Below are 10200 nucleotides of genomic sequence, written 5' to 3'. Positions count from 1 at the left end.
AATAACCAGGAGAGGAGCAGGAGGCAGAAGCTAAACAAATGTTATCCCAAAAAGCTATGCTGCAGTAATGCGCTGCTCACCTTTTCTATTTATTTCACTTAGTCTCCATCACCAAGCAGCAGACCTAAAAAATAACAACACTGTACAGCCAGGCGTCACAAAAGACTACTGCTCTGAGCTCTCAATGAATTTGTGGGGATTTTTTTCTAAGAGAATGTAAATAAATATTAATATCTGAAACCCAAGACCTCCCAGTAACTAGATATAAGTTATGCTAATGCCAAAACAGCTTTGTCACATATGTGCACGTATATAATAATTATACAGGTACAAAATTACAGAGGAGGAATTAGATTTTATTGTTCTTATCCAAAGCTTTCCCATAATATCTCAGCTCTAAAAAACAAAAATAGTTTTCAGGGCTTATTAGAGAGGCATTGTTAAACCTTCCGGACCAGATTTATTTATCAGTGGGTAATAAAAGACAACAGTTATTTTTTCAAGTAATTCCCTCCAGCACTGATCACTTTAAAATCATGTCAAAGAAATCCTTAATTTCACACAAATACAAAAAGATTTTAAGGGATGGGCATTTGAGAGCATAAAACCTAGACTAGTTCTCTTTAGTTTTAACTTGATAGCCTATGGATGCTAACTTAAAAACCTTCTCAGTTCAAAAATCTCATCAACTGTTGTCTGTAAGTGCATGATACGGCATATGTTAATTATTTTGTGCTTCATATTTTACAAATTTATTGATGGGGATATTTGGATGGCAGCTACTGCACTGCATCCAGAAAGTATTGGGAGAGGACAAATCTAATATGTACAAAAAGGCTTTGACAATGACATGAATCAATATAGATCTAGTTTCTTAGTAGTTACTAATTGTGCCTCTGGTGTCATTCTATCTACCTATCTAGACATTTATAAGGTGTCAATCAACTGAGTAGTTAAGCAGCAACATAATTATTAGAAAGGCTTGATTGTGCATGTTGAGTACACTTAGTACTGCAGAGAGGGTCCTGTTCTTGTCATACTTACACGAGAAGAACTCCAACCGCTATCAGTGGGAATTTTGTCTGAGTGAGAATAAAGGCCAGAGACTTTATAACCTTGGGATGTTGTGAGAAATGGATTTTAAACCTAGCTGGTAGGATCTGTAGCTCCTAGAACAAGATTTACAAACAAATTATTTTAACTATAAGAAAATGGGTCACCATAACTTTAGATTAGCCCTGCGCACCTTATCAAGAAAACCCTGCCAACATTGCTTCCTTTATTGCTGACAGCACTTATTGGTGTGATGGAAACTTGGCTTAGTCCACACTCCCCTTTCCTATAGATGAGCTTTAATAAAATATGAGAATGCTATTACAAAATAAGGATTTGATATTGAGTTCTCTGGCCCCAATCCATCAAAATATTTAAGCACTTCCCCCAAGTACATGAGTATTTCCAGTGATTTCAGCAGGTCTATTCAGGTGCTTAAAATTCAACATGTCCTTAAGAGCTTTGACAGATAAAGTTCCAGGGTACTCAGCAGCTTGCAGGATCAAGCCCTCAATATCCTACTATTGGGAAGGTGACAGGTCTGAAAAGCACCTCACCACTATTGGTGTCTGCATACAAGAGTACAGCGAAAAAGAAAGCTACCAAATGTCCTGCTGGCTGGGATCAAGAACAAAGCACGCTCACTTGGCAGTACCCCAGTGCTATTACTCCCTGCAGGGTTACTAGGCTAGGGGCTCGGAGAATTCTTATCTCTCTGGAAGGCTTCCAGCAGTCATTCTGGCTTTTATCCATTGTGGAATAATGGTGAATCACATTTCTGGTTTGGGTTTTTAACATGAAAAGTTTATTTTAATTTCTAAGGAAGGATAGTTCAAAATTACTTTTGTTGCTTTGTCTGATGTATTGTACGTGTGACCAGTAACGATAAGTATAAGGATTTGGCAGTTTTCTCAGACTCAGGTTGATGAGTTTTTGTTTCTTTTTAAATGTTGCTGCTAAACTAGTCTTATTACACATCATTTTACACTACAAAGGGCAGCAGCAATTTGGAATGTAGAACCCTTCACTGAATGAATGATAAGGTTCAGATATAAAGCAGTCTGAAGGCAATGATATTTTCAACATTCAGTTATTACACAGAAGCAGCCGCATTGTCAATAAATTGAGCCAGCTTCACATCTCTTTTGGTCAGTCCTCCACAGTCATGGGAAATAAGAGTTATCTGAACCTGTAAGCAAAAGGAAAGGATGTGGATTACAATTTACATTCCAAGCTTTCAGTGAAGACTGATCAGAATTCAATTTGAAATTTTTTGTGGGGAGAGTGATCTTTAATTAATTGGTTTAAAAAAACCCTGCCTGCAGACTAAGAGTTGGAATCTTACTATTTTTTCAAATTGTAAGACATCACATGAGTCAGCTGCAAGGTGAGCAGGCTCAGCAGAATCTGGAGACTAACCAAAGAAGCACTTCACAGAGTAAAAAAGTAATTTAGGCTTCATGCTCTTGGGTTTCATCCAAGAGGCAGCATCCGATTAAATTACTCATTCTTTAAATTTAAATTTCACATATTGGTTTCATGAAGAATTCAGGTCATCGACCAAGTTGCAAACACCAAAATAAGTGACTGGTGCATAAAAATCAGTATCTTAAAGGTGAAGAAACTGGTTAGCTCTTTGCAGATTAGTTTTGAAAGGAAAAAATAAACAGATTGGTGTACATGTTGCTAAGATACAGGCTGCCTGCATGAGTTTGTTTAGACTTACCCAGAAGAAAAGTCATGTGCTACATTGTTAGTTGTTCATGTGTAGCAGGGATTTGCAAAAAAGAAAATCTAAACACCCTGGGAAGTCAAGACACTCTTCCAGAGTGTGAGATAAACACTTTGTCCAACATCACTTAATGTCTCTCTTTAAATGAGATAGTTAGAATGTATTTAATTTTGCCTTATTGTTTAAAAAAGAATTAGACCATTTTGGTGCCAATTAATCCCATTTAAAAAAAATACACATGGCACTTTGTGCCAGTCAGAAAAAACACTGCTTTATGTATATGTATCATCGTTCTGCTTGTCCCTTGTTTTGTTTTAGATAGGCATGGTATATATTTATCAGTGACTAAAGAAAAAAATAGTTAATAGAACAAAATGAGAACTATTAGAAAATAAAATGATAGTAATAATTTGGCTGTTGAAGTGGTGCCTTTTATTGGAAGGTCTCAATGCACCTGACTAATATTTGCTCTCATGAAACCACTACGAATTAAATAAATTTTATAACTGACTTTACAGGCAGCTACACTGAGACACCGGAGTCAAGATTTTCAAGATATGAGTCTAAGGGCTTGTCTACATCACCCACTGGATCAACGGGCAGCAATCAATCCAGCAGGTGTCAATTTATCACGTCTAGTCTAGATGCAATAAATTGAGCGCCGAGCACTCTCCCATCGACTCCGGTACTCCACCAGGGCGAGAGGCGCAGTCAGGAGTCAACAGGAGAGCATCATTGAAGACACTGCGGTAAGTAGATCTAAGTATGTCGACTTCAGATACATTATTCACGTAGCTGAAGTTGCGTAACTTAGATCGATCCACCTGCCCCCAATGTATATCAGGCCTAAGTTAGCTTTCCAGGCTCCTGTTTTGGCACTGGAACAAGTGGCTTGATCTTCCAAAGTTCTGAACTCCCATTAACTTCCACAGGCATCAAAAGGAGCTGATGAGCGTTCTATAGCTTTGAAAAAATCAGAATATTTATCTAGATGGCCTAAACATGGATTTAGGAGCCTAACTTTAGGCTTAGACTTTAGGAAATCTTGGTCAAAGAGGTTATATAATGTGTCCAAGCCACACAGCCTGTGGTGAGAAATCTGAGAGAAGAACTATGGATTCCTGCCTCTCTAACAGGGCCGGCTTTAGGCCGATTCCGGGGAATCGGGCCCCACGCCTAAGAGGGCCCCGCGCCTTAGGCACCTTTTTAATTTTTTTTTTTTTTTTTTTTTTTAAACTTACCCCGGTCCCCGGCTGCGGTCTGCTCCAGGGTCTTCCATGGTCCCGCTACTTTAAGCAAAGCACCAGCGGGAGCACGGCGTGGCCCCGCTCTCCCAGCTAGAGCTCCAGCCGGGGCAGCGGGGCTTGCCACGCTCCAGCCGGGGCTCCAGCTGGGAGAGCAGGATGGGGGGGCTTGCTGTGCTTTGGCCGAGCTCCAGCCGGGAGAGCGGGGCTTTGCCGCTCTCCGGCTGGGAGAGTGGGGTTGCAGGGCTCGCTGCGCTCCAGCCAGAGTGCGGCAAGCCCGGCGGCTCCGTCTGGAGCGCAGCAAGCCCCGCTCTCCCGTTTGGAGCTCCGGCTAGAGCGCGGCAAGCCCCGCGACCCCGGCTGGAGCTCTGGGCCCTTTAAATAGCCCCTGGAGCTCTGGGGCAGTGAGAGGCTCTGGGGGCTATTTAAAGGGCCCGGGGCTCCAGGTGCCTCTGCCACCCCGGTCCTTTAAATAGCCGCCGGAGCCCCGCCTCCCCCATGCATTCCCCAGCGCTCCCGCGGCTATTTAAAAGGTCCGGGGCGAGCTATAAGGGGGTTTGGGGGCTACTTAAAGGGCTGGGGTTCCAGCTGCCTCTGCTGAACCCCATGACCTGCCCACACCAGTCCGGCCCCCCTTGCCTGCAGCCAGCTCTGCACCCCGTGCCCACAGCCACCTCTGCCAAACACCCTGTCCTGTCTCCAGCCAACCCCTGCCACACACCCCTGCAGCCCTGCCCAAAGCCAGCCAGCCCCCCTAACACTGCTGCCCGCACCAGCTCTGCACACTCTGCCCAGCCCGCACCCCCTGCCCTGTCTCCAGTCAACCCCTGCTGCACCCCACTGCCTGAAGCCAGTCAGTCTCGCACTCCTCTATCTCCAGCCCTGCAAACACCTGCTGCACCCCCCTGCGGCCCTGCCTGAAGCCAGCCCATCCCACACCCCCTGTCTCCAACCAGCCCCACACGCCTTGCCCTGCCTGCAGCCAGACCCTACCTCCAGTCAGCCCCTGCCCTGCCTCCAGCCAGCCCCATGTCCACTGCTGTCCTCCAGTTTCCAGGGCAGTAACCCTGCACACCTGCTTCAATGAGGGGAGCAGGGAGCAGCTGGGACCAACACATGTGCATACCCCCAGGGAGTGGCGGGGACCCACACATGTGAAACGGCAGTCATTAATAGCCAATCAAGAGCATATATGATGCAATGTATATAATATATAATTTTATTATTCATATAGTTATGGAAGAGAGAAATGAAAAGCTTTTTTTTCCACTTTTTTTTTTTAAGTCATCCCTGCCAGGGCCCCGCCAAAAATGTTCGAATTGGGCCCCGCACTTCCTAAAGCCGGCCCTGCTCTCTAACCACTGACTAGACAATCTCTTCACTATTTAATATACAAGTTTAAAAAGCAGGAACAATTAAACAGGCAGGTTTAAACACTTTCACAGTGTGTCAAATGTTAAGGACATTACCACGATGACAACAGGAAGAAAATCAGCCCAGTCTAAGATAAAACAAACACACACACACACACACACACGAACAAAACGCTAATTTATTCTGCCCATCAGTAGGACTGGATCTTCTTTGCAAATATTCTTTTAAAATCCACAAAGGAGATAGTGACTTGACCTATCTCTTTTGATGTATAGAAGCTTCCTAATGTGAAAAGGAGGGACAGAAATGGATGTTCTACACGCTGATCTGGTCTAGTAAATTGTTTATAAAGGTCCCTAAAAGGTTATTCATTGTATTACCTTGTTGTACACATTAAACCATTCGGGATGATGATTCATCTTTTCTGCTTGCAGAGCAACTCGTGTCATAAATCCAAAAGCCTAGGATAAAAAGAATACAGAGAAATATTTCATGTTAGGAACGTGCGTTAAGGTTAGTGTTATGGATCTACAAGGATATATTCCAAAAGCCCAGTGATATGTAATGACAGGGATGGCCCTTGTGTACTGGGACCTAAAGATAATTTGTTTTGTACCCTACCCCTTTGAGTACTCTGAGTACGTCACCTTTTGGAGCATTCCACCTTCCCTGGATGACTCCCCATTCTATCTTCACCGTTCCCTTACTAAAGCAGCATTCTGCAGCACATGCTCCAGGGATGAACTCCCAGTAGGGTGATCAGATGTCCCAATTTTATAGGGACAGTCCCGATATTTGCAGGGGGCGGGGTGTTATATGGGCCCTTATTACCCCTCACCCCCATCCAGATTTTTCACATTTACTATCTGGTCACCCTAACTCCCAGAGTTCATGGCTTTCTGATTAGCTGGCTTCTTCCTGAAATGGGTTACAACCCCCTCTGCTCAGTGGGATACTGCTCCAAGTCATGGTCCCTTGTTAAAAATTTACTAACAAAAATTTACTAACTAAAGGGATTGTGGTAATTTTCCTGGTGCTGATAGAGATCTCTCTCTCTTTGGATACTAGTCGATCATTCTGTCCAAAATGACTTATCCAAAGATACTGATGAAGAACAATTATTTTGCCCACGGTGTGCAATAGGTATCAGATATTTTTAAATATTCACCCAAGGGAGATACCTCTATGTCTCTAGATCTTCACCCCACCTTTCCTCCAAATTAAACACTCTGCTATACTATCAATATACACCAGGGGTGGGTGAACTTTTTGGCCTGAGGGCCGCAACAGGTTTCATAAATTGTATGGAGGGCCGGTTAGGTGAGGGGATCGTAGCCTGGCCCCCACTTCTGATCTGCCCCCCCGCCCCCAGGACTCCTGCCTCATCCAACCCCTGTTCCCAGGAGGGACTCCTGCCCCATCCACACACCCCCGCTCCCTGTCCCCTGACTGCCCCCAGAACCCCTGCCACCCCATCCAACCCGCTCTTCTTCCTGACTGCCCCCCCAGAACCCCTGCCCCCATTCAACCCCGTTCCCACCCGACCCCATCGACACCCCCACCCCCTGACCACCACTTCGAACTCCCCTGCCCTCTATCCAACCCCCCCTGCTCCCTGCCCTCTTACTGCGCTGTCTGGAGCGCCAGTGGCTGGCAGTGCTACGGCCATGCCACCACCACGCAGCACAGAGACCGGGTCAGGATGGGCTCTGCAGCTGCGCTGCCCCAGGAGCTCACAGCGCTGCCGCCCAGAGCATTGCGCCGGCAGCAGAGCGAGCGAGCTGAGGCTGTGAGGGAGGGAGGATAGTGGGGGAGGGGCCGGGGCTAGCCTCCCGGCCAAGAATGCGGGAGGCAGGCAGAACAGTCCCGCAGGCCATAGTTTGCCCACCTCTGATAGACACAGTGTATTTTTCAGGAACAGAGTTCATTTCCAGTGACTTTCCCTGAATGTAAGCATTTTTGTTTTATTTTGGAGGGGGGCGGAGGGAGGTTGGCCACATGAGGTCACTTCTCTCCTTTATGAGAAAATGTTCTGGTTTAAATGAGAGAATACAGACTTCCCAGTCCCCCACCCTCTTCTCTTCACACTCCCCCATGATATGGGATTTAATCACAGGCTCAAGGAGAAAATGTGGGAGGCCCTTGCCAAAAATATTTGCAGAAAATCTCTGCATTAAAAAAAAAAAAAATCCATGCAAATCAAGGACTCACTCTGCAATAGGACCCATGTAGGTAGGCCCCTATGCCTGCCCAGAGACCAAGGGAAGTCAATGGACTCTGCACAGATGTAGGAGTCCATCCAGGAGGATCAGGGCCTAAATTAAAACTGCAAAGCAAAAAAACCCTGTATCCATGTACATAATCTGGTTCATATTAAAATACTTGCCATAAGTTAGTATCTTGACATAGACCTACCTGTTTAGATCATTTTAAGCACTAATTTATAGACTAGCCTGTATATGGTCCATCAAGCAATGGCCATTTCAAACAAACATGTGGTCAATAAATAACATAATGGTTGATAATAGTTTCAGTCTTTTTTTTCCTCTCACAAATTACAAACACTTTAAGAAAAGGAATCAGTGCCTGGATGAAGTATGACTTTGTAAGTCATTTTGCCAGTCAGATGAATGCAAACGTTACAATCAGAGCAAATTATTCCAATGAGGTTTGTCATTTGGAAACCACCAAACTGTCAGCAATTAAAAAGCTTTTTTCTTTGACCCAAGAACATTCGAAAAAATTGGGAACACTAACTTCCCTTGAAGCTCTAGTTTGGTTTAATTTTACTTGGAGTGAACAATTACATTTCAAAAATTTCAAGCATTGCAACAAGATGCTTCAAAGCATAAAGCAGTAAACTCAGCACTAGACATTAGGGAATATACAGCTTTATTCAAAATTCTAAGATTTAAATTTTATTTAAAGATTTTTTTTAAATACCCATAGCCTTAACATCTTTATTTACAAGACCATACAAATTATACCTAGAATTGCCTCCAAAGGATAGTTTAAAAGCCACTGCTGCAGTCAGAAACGCATCTGAAATTAGATTGCCTTTTTATCCTCAGGCAGTGCAGGGAAAACTGGAGGGAATTCAAGAAAAATCTGACCAAATCCATATACGCACTGCCAGTATCTATATCGATGTACAGACATACGCACGTGTGTGCACGCACACGAGTACATACATATATTTTTCCATGGATATTTTTATTTTATTGCATAACCATCACCACTCACTCTTAAGTTCAAATGGAAAAAACATTAAAGAACAAATTAATTGATGACCAAACATCATGACCATTAAACTTTACCAAACCATTCCCTGTGCCTCTCCCCTCCGCTTACCGACTTGACCAGAAATCACCAGTTAGCTGACCCTGATGTCCCCCATCATCACCACAGCTAAAAATGGAAAGTTATCTTAAAAGTTGCACTTCATCCTGAAGGTAGCCAAACTCAGGTTTTCATCAACTATAAGAGGGAATGAATTCCTAAGCACTGGGCCCTCCGTGGAATGTCCTGTTGTCCTTTCCTATGAGCTCAATCCTGGGAACAGGTAGTATGAGCGTTCCAGTGGGTCATAACTACCACAGCAGAGGCTTTTGGATGTTTCAGAGCTAAAAGGATCCGATAACCATGATTTTATACATACATCATGTGTGTGTGCAATTATATACAAGGAGTATGTACATACACACATACACATATAACCCTGCTTTACCCAAAGCAATCTTCTCTGCGTTACTAAAATAAACGACTTTTTCTATTTTGATTATAGCCTATTTTAACTATGCACAAAAGAGCACATATCTCCCACTAAGAAAATGAGCAGCAGCTCTGCTGAGTAATTTCACCAGTGCAATCTCCATTAAAGCCCCTAAATACATCCTTTTCTAATTACATAAATTAGAACTCTATTGTTTATGGATCACCTTTATGTTTGTAGGCCCATAACCTTCCTTTTACAAAATACAATTGGCTCTGGAGGAAAAGATATTTAGGTTTGATTAGATATGAAAACACTATTACACAATCAGTTTGGACATGTCTTCACGTCTTGAAACATGATCGGTAATTTGGTCTAATTGGTGATCAAGGAAACTATCTTGTGATCAATTAAAGTAATTACCTGATTCCGGCAACATAACCAACCTTATTTTTAGCTGGAGTCTGCACTTCTTCAACTTTAATTAAAAATAATGAAAATTATTAAGCAGTATGCAGTGCAAGATCATTGTCAAGCATGAGTCACATGACAGTACAGTCACTTGGCATTGGTGGGTACAGTTTACCAGACAGCGAAAACATTTCTTGTTGCTAGGTGGATAAGTGTTTTATTTATGCTGATAAGTCCCTACATGGCCTTGACCTTAGCAGATTGTTTGTGGCAGCTATAACCACTGATGACATCATTTTAAGATCTTAATTTGAATATATATATATATATCATCCACAACACAGAACCTCAGCAGCATTTTCTAAAATCTGTGCATCAAGTTTTAAAAGCAGTTATTTCAAATAAAGGAAATACCATACCAGATGAGATCAACAGTCTTTCTGTGCCTTGGTTCCCCATCCATAAGATGGAGATAAAATAGTACTTCCCTACTTCACAAGGGGTGTTGTGAAGATAAATACATTAACAATTGTGAGGTACTCTGGTATTGCGGTAATGGGAGCCACAGGAATACCTTATATAGATTTTTTACTGTGTAATTTTGGTTATATTTAGATAATGTTTTACTAAAATAAAGTTCAGAAATATAGGTTTCTACACATTTCTTAACCTGT

At 43.0% G+C, this 10200-nt stretch overlaps 1 protein-coding gene across 1 annotated transcript in view; it reads right to left on the bottom strand.

Moving 5' to 3' along the window:
- Positions 1–335: 335 nt before the first annotated feature.
- Positions 336–10200, bottom strand: part of PCBD2 (pterin-4 alpha-carbinolamine dehydratase 2) — a 35235-nt gene continuing 25370 nt past the window's right edge. Inside the window, exons 3-4 of the mRNA XM_032783253.2 lie at positions 5784–5864; positions 336–2242 (exon numbers count right to left, since the gene is read on the bottom strand). Of these exons, the coding sequence (XP_032639144.1) occupies positions 2147–2242; positions 5784–5864 (177 nt within the window). The 3' untranslated portion in view covers positions 336–2146. The remainder of the gene's footprint in view (positions 2243–5783; positions 5865–10200) is intronic.

Source organism: Chelonoidis abingdonii, chromosome 7 (genome assembly GCF_003597395.2).
Source record: "Chelonoidis abingdonii isolate Lonesome George chromosome 7, CheloAbing_2.0, whole genome shotgun sequence".
Classification (NCBI taxonomy): Eukaryota; Metazoa; Chordata; order Testudines; family Testudinidae; genus Chelonoidis; species Chelonoidis abingdonii.
This window is presented reverse-complemented; position numbering and strand designations above follow the sequence as displayed.